General features: G+C 41.9%; 1 protein-coding gene across 4 annotated transcripts in view; it reads left to right on the top strand.

Annotated features, from left to right (window-relative positions):
• shank2a (SH3 and multiple ankyrin repeat domains 2a) overlaps nucleotides 1-19,584 on the top strand; it is a 443,207-nt gene that overhangs the window by 202,329 nt on the left and 221,294 nt on the right. For all 4 annotated transcript variants that reach the window (XM_078162170.1, XM_078162166.1, XM_078162159.1 and 1 more), the window contains 2 exons: nucleotides 100-208; nucleotides 15,046-15,197. In XM_078162170.1, the coding sequence (XP_078018296.1) occupies nucleotides 100-208; nucleotides 15,046-15,197 (261 nt within the window). The remainder of the gene's footprint in view (nucleotides 1-99; nucleotides 209-15,045; nucleotides 15,198-19,584) is intronic.

Genomic DNA, 19,584 nt, shown 5'->3' with positions numbered 1-19,584 from the left:
CAGCTCTGAACCTCTTTCCTGCCTTTTTCTCTCTTACACCCACCACCATTTGTTCTTTCTTCTCACTGTAATAGCTCTTTGTCTTCTTTGGTTGTGCAGGCCAATCTGAGGAAGTTCATGGATCTCATCCAGCATAATCAGGTGGACAAAGTGTCTAAGATGTTGGAGAGGGGCTTCGATCCCAACTACCATGACAGTGAGACCGGTGGTAAGGCAGCACTCTGCATACATGTGGAAACACCAATCACACACAGTCTTCAGAAGTAAAATTGAAAAAAATGAAAAATGAAAAGTACTGTATTTAAATGTAAGTTTGTATTTGTGTGTATGCCTGCACATGTCTTCTTCCTACACCAGGGTGTTCTCCAGAACAGGTATTTGTAACTAGGAGCTTTTAGAATCACAAAAGCTGAAACAAAGAAATAGTGGAGGAAGAGTTAGATACTCATTAATTCATCCAGAGTCCTGATTCCCAGTCTGTGACCATCAATAATCCCAATTTGTGTCAAGTGATTGGGCTAGCCACTGTCCTAGCAAATGTCCTCCATCATTCTAAGGATAGTATTATTTCAGTGTGGACACTGACCCCTCCTGCATAGATTCAGGTATAGAATTACTTGTACGGTATGTAGGCTAACAAGTAATGAGAGACAGGTGGGTGTCATTTCCAGAGTGGAGGCAGCAAATCTTCTGAAGGGTTTTATTGGTTCAACATAGTGTTCATATTGGTAGATTTTTGTTTTTTTTTTAATTTAGTTTAAGTCTTTAAGTCATCCTGTTTTTTTGCATCTGCTGTGGCCAGAGGTATTATATTTTCAGGTTTTCTGTCAGTCTATCCGTCTGCCCATCCGTGTGTCTGTCCAATTCAAGTGAGTGTAATATCTCAAGAACACCGTGAGGGAATATTTTTCAAATTTGGCACAAATGTGTACTTGGACTCAAGAATTAACTGATTAGAATTTTGTTGTCAAAGGTCAAAGGTCAAGGTTACTGTGACCTTTAAAAAAACATGTTTTTGACCATAATTCAAGAACTCATACACTACTTATTAGGGATACACAATATTGAATTTTTTTTTTGCCAATATCAATATCTGCATTTTTACCCACCTAATTTTAGTAATCCTCAGTCTCTTCTCTAGTAGAATTAACACCATATTATACATGCGTATACTTATTGAGATGGCCCACCAGCAGATGGAGACATAAAATAAAATGCATTCTAATGAATGTAATATTCATTCATTGTGCAAAATAAGAAAAAAGCATGTTGGACGACTCTGATAGTTCATTTTAGAGCTGGTATTGGCCAATACTGATGACGTGCTGATATTATTGTGTATCCCTACTACTTCTGACATTTTTACTGGAGCAGAGCACACAGACGCCTCTAGAACGTTTTCAACTACATTTCAGTCTTTTTTCATCAATATTATTGTATGTTGATATAGTCAGAGTCAGTGTTAAATTATGTCGGTGCCATCTTGTCATTGTCTCATCTTAGTTGTGGAAAAAAGAGTTGCTGACAAACATAGTTTTCATTAACCAAATTAACACGTGTCCAGCATTTAAAAAATAAAAAATTAAACAAGAGGAAGTGAATCCAAATATACCGGAGGGTAATGAGACCTCATCCAAAATGTGGTTTACCCAAACAGACCAGAACACAGAGAGAACAACAAAACAGTTAATAGTGTGATGCTCCACCAAATAAGAAGTTGCTGCAAATGAAAAGAAAGGTGGTACATGTCATTTTTCCTGCACATGCTTTCTCCTGTGATCATTATGCTGCACTACAAAGATGAATGTTGGTTGTTGTTTTGATTTGGGTATTAGCCATATTGATACCCAGAACCAACAAGACACAACAGGATCTGACCCGATTAGACTCAGTGTAACTTAGACCAGGCTTGCCTTGGGCTCTGGAGCAGGTCTCTATTAATAGGAACCGAGTGGACCCACAGCTACTCCTGGATGGTTCAACCAAATCACAAGATAAACGTATTCTCTTACATAGCACTCAACAATGCAGTTACTGTGATTTAGGTGTAGGCTGGGGCTTTGAGATATCTGCCTCTTAAACTTATTCTGACTCACCAACACAATGGAAATTTCTTTGTGGTTTTCAAAGCATTGTGAAAACGGTTGACACTGAGGTCAGTAGATATGTCAAAGTAACCGACAATTTTTGTGGAGCACAAAAAATTCAATTACAAAGGTCAGCTCGGGTAACAAATATACCATTTGCCTTTGTTTTATTTTCAACTAAACCTGATGGTGTGATTCTACCTGTCTTATCATCGTACTGCTTGTTTATGAAAAAAAAAAAAAATCCAGTCATTACTAAATGCAATGAGGAAGTGTTATTATTTTTTATAAAATTTCAACACACTTTCCCTTGTTTACTGTTAATCCATCTTTCCTCAACCTGCATTACCCATTTCCACTTCACTTTGTTGACCCATCATTATCCAGAATGCTTTTGGATGACCACAGAAAACATATATGAGCTCGCTGTTTTATTTGGCTACTGTTGTGTTCCTCCTGATGGATTTCTTTCCTGTGTAAATGGCAGCGTGTTACCCACAAGCTCCACAGCAAATTAAGTGCACAAGTGAGTGGATCATGTTCATGTTTGGAGGTAATATGTTATTATTCTTGCCGATTTGCAGTCTCCCCAGACACTGGACTCTGCCTACAAGTGGGCCTAGGAGGACTTATAACTATTATCCTAGCCTAGTGTTGCATGGAACACCTGCTCACTTTGTCTTTATGGAACATTCGTGAACTGTGTTGAGAACACATTGACATTAGGTCACAGCTCATTACTCTGGGCACTGGCAGCCCCCCTGTGTGGTTGTGTGTAAAACATAGAGCCAAGTCTTTGGCTACAATAACCTTGTTTACTCAGAATGCAGCAGGCTGACTGAACACACATATTCCCCTCAGGAAAACCTGGTATACAGCTTGCATGCTCACACCTGGAAGATAGTCAGCACAAACATACTCCTTCACTGCTGCCCAAAGGGTAACATCCTCCTCTCCTGTAGCTGGCTGTTTTGTACCTTTGTGAACATCTGCATTTGGGTGGTAATTAGCAGGGCTTTTTACATTTGGCAACAAAGCCAAACAGCCATCTCTGTTATAGCACAGTTTACCACTGTGACACTATTAACAAGGGCTGGAATTTTAACAGGCTGTTGGCTCCCTCTGTGTTGTCTTGAAGCCACCCAAGTTATAAAAAGTCTTGAGATATCTGCCTTTTAAACAACTCCCTCAGTCAGCAGCCCTGTCTCCCCGATATCACCTTTAGATACAACTAATTTGAAACAGCAAATACATTTTGAGGGAAATTTTGAGTGTGTGTGTGTGTGTGTGTGTGTGTGTGTGCGCACACGCGTGTGTGCGTGCGTGCGTGCGTCCGTGTGAGATTGGGATGATGAGTATTTTTAGGATTTGAGTAAGGTTGATGTTTTAAAAAAACATATATATTATCTACACATACATGTATTATATGTGAAGTGGGCCAGCATGAAGATCAAGCCTAGTAAGTCTAGAAACATCTCAATACATAGAGGGAAGTTAAGTGATAGGAAGTTTGTCATAGAAGATGAGGAAATCCCAACAATTAGGGAAAAGTCAGTAAAGAGCTGGAGTTGAATGATGAGGAACAGGTGGTGAAATTTAGAAAAGATGTGGCTTAAGGTTTGGATAGAATAGATAAATCAGAACTTCCAGGAAAGTTGAAGTTGTGGTGTTTGCAGTTTGGGCTATATCCTAGGTTAATGAAATTAAGTGAAATTCCAGTATCTGTTGTGGAGAGAATTGAAAGGTCAGTTAGCTCCTATATTAGGAAGTGGTTGGGCGCTCCTAGGTGCCTAAGTAGTGTTGCATTGTATTGTAAAGGGATACTTCAGCTGCCAGTATCTAGTTTAACAGAGGAATTTAAATGTACCAAGGTCAGGACAGAGCTCTTGTTATCTGGGAGTAAGGACGTGGTAGTTAGGAGTGTGGTTCCAAATCCAACCAAGGGGAGGAAGTGGAACCCAAGATAGGCAGTTCAGGAAGCAGAGGCAGCTCTCAAAGATAAAAGAAAGCTGGTTGTGGAACAGATACGTAGACAGGAGGAGATATTAAGGGGTTCAAAGGTAGTGGCCCAGGCTAAACAGGGACAGTGGATGAATTGGGAAAGTGTAGAGAAGAGGAAGCTTAGTTGGAGGGACCTGTGGAGTATGGAGGAGAATCGTATTAGATTCCTGGTAGGGGCTACATACGATGTGTTACCAACCCCCCAGAACCTAAAACTGTGGGTAAATGGGGACCCATCATGCTCATTGTGTTCAGGTACCACAACCTTAAAGCATATTTTGTCAGGCTGTAAAGTTAGATTGTCACAAGGCCGATATACGTGTTGAAAAGTTTAGCTGCAGGCATCGAAGGGAAACGAAGACAGGTAAATTCCGAAGGTTTTAAGAATAGAAGTTTAGCAATTCAGTTTGTCTGTGAGGGAGAGAAATACAGAAGGCATAAGTTAGGAGGAGGATAAGGAGGCAAGGGTGTGGCTGCCTAGAAGGTGCTTGTGACTGGTAAATGCAAGTAGATTTAGGGGGAAAGCTTGTTGTTCCCCAGGAAATAGTTTGTACCAATAAGAGGCCTGACATAGTGTTGTGGTCAGTGAGTCAACGGATAGTTTATTTCATTGAGCTGACAGTTCCTTGGGAAGACTCAGTGGAAGAAGCCTATGAAAGAAAAAAGCTTAGGTATGCAGACTTGGGAGCAGAAGCTGAGCAGCGAGGATGGAAAACTAGGATTTGTCCAGTGGAAGTGGGGTGTAGGGGATTCATAGCAAGATCAGCTGTCTTGCTCCTGCGGGGACAGAGTTTATCTTCTCTATCTCCTTTTACTTTAGCTTATATTGGAGTTATGATTTGTAGCATGTGAAATAGTGAATGGTGAATGTGCTAAGAAAGGTAGTACCTGGAGCTTGCATAAACAAAGCCTGGGTTTGTTGAAGGTGGCGGTGCTGTTTGGGCTGAGAAAGCTATTTGTAATGTAAGGGAAATGAGGTTGTTGGGTCGGTGCGGGGAGCAGTGAGAGCTGGCATTAGGTCTCTGGGATGCCAGAGATCACTGTCTAGCCTCCTGGAGGTGTCGTGGGACCAACTAGATGAAACACTGGTGGAAGGAGGTTCCCACCTGATGACCCCAAAGACGTGTTAGTTATCACTGCTCACTGGTCTGTATAGTTAAGCCTTGCCATAATAGCTTATCGTAGGGCTTAGGAGGTTATTCACTGCTGATCCTTTATCTAGAGCACAAATTTATTGTGTTTATTTGAAATGTATATCCATCAGTCATTGTTTTCTCCCTTGTAATGTGTGAAGGTGGAAGGATCCCAGAGGTGAAAACAAAAATTATACAAAGAGGGACAAAAGAAAAAAATATATGAAAATATATGTGAATAACTCAGGTAGTTTTGGGGTAGGGGTGGGGGGTTGCATAGGTAGCAGGCTGGCACTGGAGCCGACCATCAGAGCGAGCAACCCAGAAACATAGGAGGCAGCGCTGTAGCAACAGAAAAATTGGTGTCAACTCTAATCTAAGTGAGAAATGAGATCAAAAAAAAAAAGATAAGTGGAGGCTGGTATCCCAGACCCTTAGGAGGGGGTTGCTCACCCTGGTAACCAGTGTCTTTCTTTTATTTAAAAAATTTTGGTTTGGTTTGGGGGGGGGGGGGGGGGGGGGTATTCTGAAATGTTGTCTCTGAACAGCGATTGAACAGCTCTAAGCTGCGGTTACCTTGCCACAACAACATGATTAAAAAAAGTGGTTTAGTAGCATACAAACTTAATTTCTAGGAGGTAGGGTTGCAGTTAAAGAATTAAAGAACAGAGAGAATTTTAATTGGACTGGAATATCACTTAAATATTGTCTGCTTAGCCCTCTATTTGCGCAGATTGGCTTTTGGATGAGTACAATGTTCAATGGGAACAGTGGTCCTATAGACAGAAAACTCTCAAGGCTTTTAATTAAAACACACCAGGACGAGTAGTTAGTCTTGTTAAGAGGTGTGCATCTAAAGCGCTTGAATTACTACGGCATTGAAAACCACACAAGGCTCAGCTTTACTGACAAATGGGGACACTCATTATTATGTGAGGACTAAAGGCTCATTTATACTTCCTTTATGTACAAAAATAGATTTGTCAGTTTCAGATGCTGTAAAGTTCACTGCCCTCATGCTTTCATGTGTCCTTTATGATGGCATTAAAACAGCCAATAGATGGCACTACAGGGCGAAGTCAAAAGTTTCACACAACAGCAAATACGGTGATGGTGGGGGAGTTCAAAATATTGTACCTTTATATTATGATTCTTTCTGTACCGCCATTATTTAAATTTCTTCTTCATCTCCTGCAGTCATATTTTACTTACTTACACTTACTGTGCTGCACTGCCTGCATGATCTGTGGTGCTACTGCTTCATTTCATCTGTATCTGCAGCCTTTTAGAAAACATGCACAAATGCAGATGAAATTAATGCAGACTACAGACACAGGTTGAGCATAAATAAGCCCTTATGATGAATAGCACTCCATGAAAAAGCAAAACTTTTTGCTGTTCTATCTTTCAAAAGAACAGAGGAATTAATTCTTTTCTGAAAACAGTCATTTTAATACAACACTGTCTTTGTCGCTGTGTTAAGAGAGGGAATTACATTTCTTGGATTTCAAAATAACTTTTACCACTTATCTGAAGCAGCCTGTGTTTAAAAGCTCTTTACAATAATTTGTAGCGCTGGTTTACCAGAGTATTAAGACAATTGACAATTATGTTTATTTACGACCATTTAATGAATATGTCAAGGGTATCTCAGCGGTGCAGCTGCTCTTAACACAGCTAGCATTGAGTGGACAGAGATTGGCCAGAATTAAAAAAAAACTGGTCTATTGAGGCAAATAAAGGTGAAGCTGAGAGGAGAAAGCATTATTAAGCAGAGAATTGAGGTTATCTTAATGGGCTTTGAGAGCTATTGTTAAATGAATGCCTTATTGCTGAGGGGAAGAGGAGTCTCTGCAGATTAGGACTCTTGTTACTCAGCTCTTACCAGCGATTGATTACAGCTGTCCGGCAAAAGCTCTCCATTGTGATTAACTAAATAAAATACAAATACTCCTCTTCCTCCTGCTGCTCATCTCAGCACAGCTGGTAAAATCAGGGCTCATTTTCATCCCTTCAAAAGAAGCCACTCGCTGCCATCCATACTGGTATGACATGAGAAATGATTGCCACACATTTGAGAACTGCTTGAACTAATCTGTCACAACAAACACAGAGATTTCATTTCCTTGTTTCATCCCGGAGTTTCATCCCTGTTTCACTGTTTTCTGTCAATCTCCCCACATCCCCAACAAAGAGTTTTTCACACAAAAAACAACAATGAATAAAAGGTCAACATACAAATATACAAATTTAATACATCAGCCAAGTGTCAGCATGCAACCTGAAAGAAGCTGTGTCTAACATACACTGGCACAACCTGCCAGTATTCAACATGTCGATTTCTTTCATTTTTATTTTTTTTTTAACCTTTATTTAACCAGGTAATAGACTCGTTGAGTTTAAAATCTCTTTTACAAGAGAATCCTGGCCAAGAAAGGCAGCAACGCAGATTTCTGAAAAATGAGACATAAAGGTTACAACGCACTAGGGCTGTCAACGAATATTCTAAATTCGAATTTAAATTTGAATTTGAAAAAAAAATTGGACCTTCAAATGTGAAAATTGATATTTGATTGTGGAGAAAAAAAAACACCACCGCAGCTGTCCTCTTTGCGAGTGGGCATTGGCCTGGGCCGCTGCACTGAACGCACTGCATAGGCCACAGCGCCCGCGGAAGTGCTGCGAATCGCGCAGCGCACCAAAATTCTCGTGCCAGCTGGAGTACTTCCGTTCACATCAGACGCGGGGCGACAAGCAGTTCTGCTCCCAGCTGTTGTCTCCGTCACCAAGCTTGACACATTTTCCGGCCACGGAGCTGCAGCCAGTGTGGATGACACAATCGGTTAACATGGGCGCCGAAAGGAAACTGGCAGCGCTTCGAGGCTATTCGCAGCGCTTCCGCGGGCGGTGTGGCCTAACGGTGAGATGGGGGGGGGGGGAGGGCGGCGAGCGAGAGGTCCACGGTCATTTGTAACGTAATGTTATAGATAATTGTTTTATGTGTTTTAATGTGTAGGTATGTAAATGTTTTCAAAGACGTTTATGTTGAAATAAAAATACCTACAAGTAGTTATGTTTCCTTGTATTAACACATATACAAGTATGTTAGTTTGCCCTCTTGTGGACATAATGCGAAAAGAATTCAAATGGTTCGAACCTATGAGTTATTTTTAGAAGGAATATTCAAATGTCATTTTTGAGCAATTTTGACAGCCCTACAATGCACAAGACAATAATAAATATAATTCTTTGGTATCATACCTGCTGTCTGTTTAATGTTGCACAAGAGTGAATGAATAGTCAACCTCTGCTGCGTCAAGAACTCCAAAACCCTTCAGGCTTTACTGTTAATTGTCATTATTGTCATTAATTTAATTATTAATCAAATCTCCAAATTAATAGTTTAGCGTATTTTATGAGACTGATATCTTTAACTGGCTATCATTTTCCCTTTACGGGAATGGTGCCCCACGAGGTGATTTAATGTTAATTAAGTCACATTATTTAACATAATTATTATTAATAATTATTAATTATTTCCGATAGCCAGTTTACAACTTTAGTGGTGTACCCTTGGTGAGGCCTAATATTGTTGTTCCCAACATAATTGGTGCCTCCATGTGACACCCTGAAATTTATGTTCCCAAGCGACCATGAACCTGTCAAGTTGCATTTATAGTTTACATCCAGATCCGTGAAAACATGGATGCTTCACACACATCGACCCCCCTGACAGCACAGAAGATCTATAAAATCAGCACAGTTTCAAGGTCTGACACCAAAGATTAGTGTCACCAATTTAGTATCTGACCAAATGACTCCCCTTCTGTTCCTGTGATATGACACTGAGTAATGGCCAAATAAGGTTTTTTTTTTGTTTGTTTAGAATATTACAATGTCATTGTAATATGGAAGTCAAGTGTTCATTCTTTACCCAAAGTGGTCAGTGTATAAAATTTGAGGAAATACCCCCAAGGCCTTCTTGAGATAACACATTCACGAAATGTGACAGATGCAAGGTTACAGTGACCTTTGACCTTTGACCACCAAAGTCAAATCAGTTCATTCTCGACTCAAAGTGGATGTCTGTGCCAAATGTGAAGAAATTCTCTTAAGCTGTTCTTGAGATATCATGTTTATTAGAATGAGACGAAAATCTTAAAAGATCATCCTTGAGTCTGAAGGAACACTTTTGCCAAATTTGAAAAGATTTCCTCAAGACATTCTCGAGGTAATGCATTCATGAAAATAAGACAGATGAGGTCACAACGACCTTGACCTTTGACCTATGTCCCTCAAATCTAAACATTTTATTAGGTAGACATTTGTGCCAAATTTGAAGAAATTCTGCTTGAGATATTGTGTTTACAAGAATGGGACGGAAGGACAGAGCGACAACCCAATCTGGCCACGGCTATTGCCATTGCAGAGGCATAAAAATCATGATAGTACATGGTAAAATCAGGACACATTAGTATGCTTAAAGAAAACTACTTCCATTTGCAGTTTTTGTATTTGGTGGTATGGCTTCTGTTCTGGGGCCTCTCTGCTTTTCCTCGGGCCTATACAGAAAGCCTAAGGTGGAAAGAGACCACACCTCTCTGCTAGGGCTGCTCGATTAATCGAATTTTAATCTAGATTATGATTTGGGCTTTCAGTGATTATGAAGACAAAATAATCGACATAAAACGATTATGCGCTTCCTGTCAGTTTACTCTCGTTGTCTTGTGTCGCAAATCAAACGCACCTGGAAGCCGCGGATGCGCAATACTGCCCCCTCCCCTCCTCTCCTCTATTCACTCCACAAGCCAGTCAAGCAGGTGATTGCCGAAGATTTCAAAAACAGCGTGTGTGTGTGTGTGTGTGTGTGTGTGTGTGTGTGGCCGAACTGTGTCTTTCAGCAGAGGAGAACTGTAAACGCGCAACCATGTGGAGACAGAAATGACATGCCGTTGTGTAAATAAGTCATCACGTGTGCCGCATAATTGTTTGCATAATCGGGATTTAAATTTTCCATAATTGAGCAGCCCTACTCTCTGCCCTTTTATGCACCTATGTGGAAAGCCTAAGGTGGAGAGAGCACACCTCTGCCCTTCCACATGCATATGTGGAAAGCCTTAAGGCTTAAGACCTTAAGACCTCTCTTCCCTTCTGCACGCATACAAGGAAAGCCTAAGGCAGAGAGAGCACACCTATTTGCCCTTCCATGTGCATACAAGGAAAGCCTTAGGCAGAGAGAGCACACCTCTCTGCCATTCCACGTGCTTACATGGAAAGCCTGAGGCAGAGAGAGCACACCTCTCCGCCGTTCCATGTGCCTACGTGGAAAGCCCTAAGGCAGAGAGAGAGCACACCTGTCTGCCCTTCCATGCGCCAACATAGAAAGCAAGGAGAGCAGCAGCAAAGACCCCCTGGAAACAGAACAGAGTGGCATCAGTGACAAACAGAAATGACATTGATAAGTCAGACACAACATAAGAAGGAGCTGTGGTGGAGGTTGGTTACAAAGCAGCATGCAGAGGAAGCAGCAACAGTAGGCAGACCAAAGCAGTTTAAATAGAGCACCCTGAATGAGATTTGCCAATTGTTGTGTAGACAGGCATCATGTGATCTATTGGCTGATTCCCTTCCATCAATCAGCTGATCCATCAGTTGACTGGGCTGCTTGAGATCAGCTGGTGTAGCTGAGATTGGAGCTGGGCTTTACATCATGTCCTGCCCGAACTAACGCTATGCTTAGGTGAATGGGTAAAAACCAAGCAGCAACTTCTGAGGCTCAGAAGTAAAGCCTGTACGGAAGTGCCAAAAATTGCAATTCATCAACATGTTTACAGCTTGGTACAAAAAAACAGTTTAGGTTCCTATTGCTAATTTCAGCATTCATACAACTGAACAGGGGGTGAATTTTTTTTATAACTCACCAGTTTACATTTTATAAAGGCCGAAAATTATGCATATAAGGGCGGGGCTGCTTGAGTGACAGGCTTAAAATGACAATCCACAAACCAGTGGGTGACATCATGGAAAATACATCAATTATTTACACAGACTATCATGGACGTCGGAACTATTTTCTGAGAGGGGGGGGCGGGATTTTTGTTGGGAGGGGTGGGGGAAGCATGCACACTTATCAATGATTAAGGATTTGATTTGAAGTTATTTTATAATAACATGCAGTTATAAGAGAACTAGAATGGATGAACACGGCATCTTTATTGTTAAGAAAATGAAACTTTGATAACTAAATCAAGCCATTTAAGGAACATAACATTATTTGTAACCTTGAATGTAAAAAAGAAAAGTCTGCGCTCCTGACTCAGGGCCAAATTCACAAAAGGATTGCATGGCTAAACCAGTAAAAATGGAGCAAACAGATACCTTCTAATTCACAAAGCACGCGCAGAGGGTGAAATGCTCCACTAACTGCGCTGCCAAGCAGATTGCATCTCGGTGCTCCGGTGTTATTTGCACGTATTTAAATGAGGTAATATGCATATATTTGGCGCAAAAATATAATATATATTTATGCAAATGAGCCTCATTGATAAACAACGTCTAATTCACTAACACCAGCGCTAATAGCCACACGCAGGTTGAGTGAAGTAAATAACGTCTTTAGAAAGCTGGTGCAAACTGGGCGCTCCTCTGTGGAAGCCTCTCGTCCAGACTTTCCAGTGATCATGGCAGCAGTGATCGTCTGTTAAATCAGTCTGTAAATAATATTTTGACATTATTATTATAATCATTATTACTTTAATGGCATCCGAAGATACTGATGCGTTGAACGGGTGACAGTCTGCAGTTGTTCTCAAAACGCACTTCTGTCACGCACTTCAAAAGCAACTTTCAATCATTTATTTTACGAAACGGGGAAACAAACATGAACAAAAACGGTTCCATAATTCATATTAAATTCAAAAGATAACGGAAAAACAGCTACAAGTGAGAGGGAATAGTGATAAAGTGGTCAAACTTGGTCAAATCCACAGCCTCACCCCATCCGACACTGTTAGACTGACTCACCAGCAGACATCACTACATGAGGGGATACAGTATTCAGTACTTTGCCAAACAAAGTCTAATTAATACCAGCGCTAATAGCCACGCGCGGTTAAGTGAAAAAAAATAACTTTGCCATGTGTGGCTTATTGCAATCACGGGCAAATCAGGGGCAAACTGCACTCAGCTGCCAAACTTTGTGGGCGTGTTTGCGCTGGTATATCATTAGTGCAATATCCTTTGTGAATAGGACGTTAAGACGGAGCAAACTGCGGGTGCAAGTGAAGTGCAATTCAAGGTGCTATCAGCGGCTGCAGTTCATTCTTTGTGAATTCGGCCCTCAGAGCTTTCATGCATTTCCAAAAGTGGACCTTCTCTCAGTTGACCTACTGATGAAGACTTTAAGCAGGGTCGAGACATCGCTTTTATCCATAAGGTCACTGTGAGCGTTCATAATGGCCAAATGTGTTAGTCTCTCCTGCGTCATGGTGTTGCACAGCCAGGTTTTCAGCCTGCGCAAGGCTGAGAAAGAGCGCTCAGATGCAGGACAGGGCCAGACAGAGCTTAATGAGCTTCTCCACCTCCGACAGCATGGAGCGGGTTTGGGGCTGCAAGGTTTGCAGGATGGACACAACATCCTGGATGCCAAGGCTACTGTATGTAGTCAGGCAGGTTGCATATTACATCAAAAGCATAGATCTATGCATTAATGAAAGAGATAAATGTAAGTCAGACAAATTGAGTTTAAATTCAGATTCTTTATTTTTTTTTAAAGCGTAATGCAGTGGGTAGGGAGGCTGGGGTGCGGGGGTGTGGATGGTTGGGCGTGCGGCTGCACCCCTAGTTCCGACGTCTATGCAGACTATGGTAAAAACTTCTGAAAGAGGCAAAGCTTACCTGGTGATGTTGCTTTAAGCCCATGCAGATGCAATGTCTGGTTATTAATTGTCTGCGCCATGTGACTTGGGCCCATACACAACTTCAGGCACTGGGTGCTACTCTTGTGCCTACTGTGTGCCAACTTTCAAGAGTGTGGAGGCAGATTGCGTCTGAGGTTGCTAAGCAACCCCAACCAGCACCGTATCATAGCCTACTTACCTGAAATCCTGAGTTCGGAGCTGATCCTCTTTCAGGGGTTGTTTTTTAAGTGTGGAGGCTTAAATATCGCTGGTGGGACAGATATAAAGTTCTGGGTAGCCCTGCACTAAATTGATCAGCTTGTTCTCCATATTTCCCACAGACTGATACTTATGAAATAAAGGAAGGATATCTGCCATCTGTGATTGGTTGTTCATTTCACATGAATCCAGTGCACACTGCTGCATTCCAAAAGTTGAACCACAGACTGTTGATAAATCTAGACGGCCCACTTCAGATCCATTTCCTGTGTCTGTGTCACATGGGTTTCACCACTGCCCTGCCCCTTTAGCAGAGGGCAGTTGTCTAGACTCTATTCATTCCAACTCCAAAACTGAACGTGAGTACAGATTATGATGGTTTCTTTTGCCTCATAGTCACTTGAGTAAATATTGGAGCCATTTTTTCACAAGCACCAAACATTTTGACACTGAAATAACTTTTTTTTTTTTTCAGACAGACAAATCAGGAGAAAATTAACTTAATTTGAGACGTGTCTCTGTTTTAGCAACATACTACAAACACTCAATTTATACTGTATATAATGTTGTATTGTTTTGAATTTGATTTCATCCATCTACACAACGTTTACACCACTTCCAAGGTGGGGGTATGTGGAGACCAGAAGTGTATGTCATTTCATACCATTGGTACAGCTTGTGATTCATTATCTTTTGTTATAGAGTATGGTAAATGGTAAATGGACCTGCATTTGTATAGTGCCTTTCTAGTCATCCAACCACTCAAAGCACTTTTTTTTTTTTGGCCATTTGGCCTTTAATGGACAGGACAGGTAAGCATGAAGGGAGGAGAGAGAGAGAGGGGGGGATGACATGCAGCAAAGGGCCACAGGCTGGTTTCGAACCCGGCCCGCCGGGCAACAGCCTTGTTCATGGGGCGCCTGCTCTACCACTAAGCCACCAACGCCCCACTCAAAGCACTTTTTACACTACGAGTGACATTCACACACACATTCATACACTGGTGGCTGAGACTACCGTACAAGGTGCCACCTGCTACTCAGTTTTTGACACACTCACACCCCGATGGAAGCATCATGGGGACCACTGATCTTCCAATTGGTGGATGACCGGCTCTACCTCTGAGCCACAGCCGCCCCCAGTATCTTTAGTTGAACTTTGGTTGTTTATCTCAGACCGTAGCAGCTGCACACCAAAAAAGTAGTCGCTTAGGAAGGCTTGCACATCATAATGACATCACTGTTTTGAGTGTGCCTGCCGCACCACTGCATAGAAACCAGTTGATCTGAGGGTATGTATGGCCCCTTAAACTGTACTTCATCTGTAATAGCTGTGTGAATTCAAACCAAGCAAATAGAAGAATGCAAGCAGACTTTTCCCACATGATTTGTAGCAAAGAAAATGAACTGTGTCATCACACCTTCAGCGTCAGTCCCTGGAGTCATGTGCATACCGCTGTTACATGAGTTAAATCAAATCACTGTTTTGGTAGCAATATGTTCACGAGCTTGTGACACCATGCTAGAAACAAACAGAAGAATACTTTCTTCGCTCTTATTGGGAAATAACATTTCTTTTAAATAAATAAAAGAATAAATCACAAACAGGTCCGGGTTCTGCTGGGTATGATTCTTGTTCTTTACTTGCTCTCCATTACATACAGATGACAGTCATAACCAAAATTCTGTATATGACTTCTTTTTCTAGAGAGCCCACTGACTTTTGCAGCGCACCTGGACAATGCAGTAGAGTTGATCAAGGTGCTGAGGAATGGAGGAGCTCACCTGGACTTCAGAGCCAAAGACGGCATGACTGCTCTCCACAAAGCTGCACGCTCCAAAAACAATGTCACACTCACGGTAAAGGAGCATGATTCCTTCCATCCTGCTTTCCTTTGTTTTCCTCTCTTAACACCTTACATGTGCATTGCTGGAACTGCTACAATACAAGCCTGACAATTTCCACACCAAGCTTTGCAGTCTTTTTGCTACATAAGCAAAAAAGAGACCTGTCAGGATGAGATGATAAAGGGATTATGCTTCTGACTGCTCCAGTAAAGAGAAGTTAAAGATGGGTGGAGGCGAGACTTGTGCTGTTAGTCCTGTTTCAGAAACTAAGACAAGCAACATCGGTTTTATCTTTTATATCTGTCTTACAGTGCACTTTTATGAACATACAAGTTAATAACCGCAGTTCTCTTTTTTGTTTCACGTTCAATTATTGTTTTAAACTTTTAACAGCTTTAATATTTTAACCAGCTGAACCTTGTCATTTGTGTCAGATTAAAGCACTCTGTGACATTTGTTTTAAATAGAACTTCAGAGAGAAAGTTTATTGTTATGATAATGATGATAATGGTAATTATTACTAAAAATCTTATATTAAAGAGGGAATTTTTACCGTAATTTATAAATCGGAACTCTGGAAACTACAGATGTGATGAGCCACCTTGAACCTACCGTATATTTCCAAATAATCGCCCGGTGGCGAATAGCCGTTGGGCACCTAATAGCCGCCGGGGGTTTGACCCCATTTTGCGTATTAATTGCGGTCCGATTAAACGCCCAGGCGAGTATTATTGTAACTGTTGGTTAAATGGCCCGTTTGGTTGGTATTCGGATAAGTGGGGCTTTACTGGTATAATGCAATAGCACCACCTAGCGGTGAAACCCATGTACACGTGTACACGAAAAAAATGACCCACTCTAAACATTTAGAGATTTTTGTACACAAACTCACCCCTACATTATACAGTATTTGTGCACTAAAAACATACTGGACAGGAACTGTAACCAAATAACGGCCTGGGGCAGGTCGGTGCAAAAAAAAAAAAAAAGCCTTGAGCAAATAGCCGCCGGTTCTTTTAAACGCCTGGGATCAAAATCGATTTTGTGAAATAAATGCCCGGGCTACTATTTGGAAAAATACGGTAATTCATATAGACCCTTTTAGGGCTGACATCACAATGATGTCAGTTTGTTAGCTGGAGGCAAAACACGACTCACCACCACAGGGCTGTAGGCTACATAGGAGTCTTAAAATGTCATCTTGTTGTGTTATTGGGAGCCAGAATAGTAGGAGTCATGGCGCGAAACTTATATTTTAGCACATACCACCTGACACTGCTCGTCAACAAAAACAAAGACAACTATGGTTAAATGAGATAAGACAAAAGGACTGGATGAAGGCGATCATCAAAAATGCTCACATGTGCAGGGCACACTTCATATCAGGTTAGGGGAAAAGTATTTACTGTTGTAGAGATGAATAACGTTATGTGTATTAAGGGTTATCATGTCCACATAATCAGAAATTGGGGAGGTATTAAAGTGCAACTTGCAGGTTAAATTTTTTAAAAAATATATACATAACCTTGTCTGAAAATTACCATATGAGAAGTTAATTCAGAATTTATTATGGTTTACATGACATAAGGGCACTTTGGCTCTTTTTAGCTCCTCTTCTAAAAACGCTTTTTTTTCAACATCGCCTGATACTACGTCACGAGAGGGACTCTGCATCCTTGACCCTGCCTCTGTCCAATGCACAGTAGTAGGTGGTAGTGAGTCTGAGCGGTAGTAAACTTGTGAGTTAGTATTTTTTCGGTTGTTAACAGTGCATTTCACCATTTGTGATTAAGCCGAATTATTGTGTTTGTGCAGGTTGCACAAACTCGAGTCTGTCAGGACATGGAGTCCACCGTTTTAGTTAGTTAGTTTTCGTGCCTGGGTGCATTTTGTGCAGATGAAGAGGCGCGATTTCACGGCTTCATCTGTCACCAAAAACGCGGTTGTGTGCAGCGCTCATTTTGGACAGGAGGATTATGTTCCTGGCGGAGCCCACCTGCCCTCACACACTGGGGGTATGTGCGGGGCTGCGAGCCTCACACCGCCCGCTCTTGTCTCAAAAACAGAGGGCTCCCTCTCCACGGAGCCCGATTGCCCTTGCGCATATGCCCGAGGCTCGAGTCTCCCTCTTGTGACGTAGCATCCGCGGAGAGGGAGGCCTCCGTGTTTGAGACGGGACCGGGCGGCGTGAGGGTTGATGGGCAGTGTAAGGCATGTTATGTCTGGTCTGGGGGTCAGATTCTCCACCAGAGCCCAGAAGGCATCCACCTCCCTGAAGCACATAGGCCTACTCTCCACAGCTGAGGACATGGGCTGGCAGTTCCCACACAAGCACCTATCATACAAAAAATTGTCAGGAAATCTTAGTATCTCTCTCTCTCCCTCTCTCCCTCTCTCCCCTGCGGACATCAATACACCGTAATGCGGAGTTATAACATACATAGCTTGTACGTCTAATACAAGCTGATATTTACATTTACATTACATTAGTTTCTGTTATGGGTAAGTAGCATTAAGGCCAAAACACACCGGCGGCGTACGACACGCGTCAAAACAGCCGCCCCCATTATTTTCTATTTACAAACCCATATTGGCGGTGGCTCGGCGCGCGTCGATGTGCTGCGCCGTGGCACTTTACGCTATTGTCCTATTTTTCCAGCATCAACACCCTTGAAAAAGCGCTATTTTGTACTTCCCAACCTAGTGGACTAGAGTGTGCAATAGAAATCCGGTTGACGCCCTGCAGCGCGACGCTTTTTGTGTGTGTTGGGGGCGGCACTTGACTCGCGTCAATGACGCCGCCGTCATATGACGCCGCCGGTGTGTTTTGGCCTTTAGTTATCTAATACTGGCAGGACTATTGGTAGCTTTGTTATAACCTAATATGTGATGGCAAACTTAATGTTGTGATATGAACACTGCGTTAGACATTGTTAGCTGTCGTTAGCTAACGCTGGTCGCTCACCAAGACACCTGCCCAGTTCTCCACTGGTTCTCCTCACACCACAGCTCTATTTCTCTCCTGTGGCCGTTATTTCTCCTAACTCTGATCTGTTCCTGGTCTCTTGGACGCCTAGCAGGCTCATAGTAATTATAAGCCTGTGGGCTGTCATATGCATATGAATGTACATTTTCAACCTCTTCAGTCTCAAAACTAGTACTGGGATCCATGTTTATTAATGATACACTCAATCGAACTCGGCTGGACTCCCTTACGCTACGTCACTTCCAGTTAGTGGGTTTTTAGATGTGGAAGCAAAATTCTCTCACAAAAATGACCCCAAAAGTCACTGTAGTGTGTAAATGTTTTTGTTTTTTGTTTTAATCGAGTTTCTACATCATTTTCCTACACATTTATTCACCATGGTCTCCAACCTGCAAGTTGGGCTTTAAGAGGAATGTTGGATTTCTCTGTAACACTAACTTTTTAGTGCATTAGCTAACATTAGCTCGATAGTAGGGTCGTCACGATACTAAAATTTCAAACTCGATATCGATACCCAGGAAAATATTCAATACTCGATACCATTTTCGATACAGCAGCAAAAAATTAAGATCATGTCATTTTTTAAATAAAGATCAGAACAGTAACATCAATGATAACAACAAAAAAATCCCCCCAAAATAAATAACAACCAGAAACAAGATCTGTCCATACAAATGTATTTATCTACAGCCCTGTTTATTTTCTGTGCTTCTGGTGAATTGGCACCATATTTTCGTTGCTGATCAAATAGAGTTGGTAGTTTAGGCTCAGGATGCTCCTGTTTCTACCTCACTATGTGATCAGAGAATCAGGGGTTACGGGAGAAACCAAACGTTTTTTCAGCTTCAATCTGTGACTTCACAGTTAACATAACTTTTCAGACACACATAATTGTGTTGTCCTGTTAAACTAACATTGTCTATTAATGTTACAGACGGGCATGACTGATAAAGTTTTCTGCTTAGCTCCCACATTAACATTAGAAGTGATATTTTAGTTTGATGCTGGTGACACCAGGTGCTCAGCTGCTAGTGAGGGGAAGGGCTGTACCTGCCGCCTGCAGCGTGCTGTGTTCACTTCACTAAATATTTCCAAAGAGCGCTTTTTCCTTTATCATTTTTGACCAAAACTGGCTGCTCTGATCCTCCTGCAGCCGCGCTGGCCATATTACAGCAACAGAAATGTGTGCATGCATGCACAGCGATGACAACAAGCCGGGTTGCAGCGAGGGCTCTGTGCCTGCCAGATGCTGCCTGCACAGCGCGTGTCCACGCGCACCCGACAGGCGCTGAGGTGGCGTGCACTGTTAGTATCGATACTTTTGTAAATTAGTATTGTATCCGGATACAGCATTTGAGTATCAATACTTTTCAGAGTATCGATACTTTTGACAACCCTACTCGATAGCAAAAC

The sequence above is a fragment of the Epinephelus lanceolatus genome, chromosome 2, assembly GCF_041903045.1.
Source record: "Epinephelus lanceolatus isolate andai-2023 chromosome 2, ASM4190304v1, whole genome shotgun sequence".
Taxonomy (NCBI): Eukaryota; Metazoa; Chordata; class Actinopteri; order Perciformes; family Serranidae; genus Epinephelus; species Epinephelus lanceolatus.
This window is presented reverse-complemented; position numbering and strand designations above follow the sequence as displayed.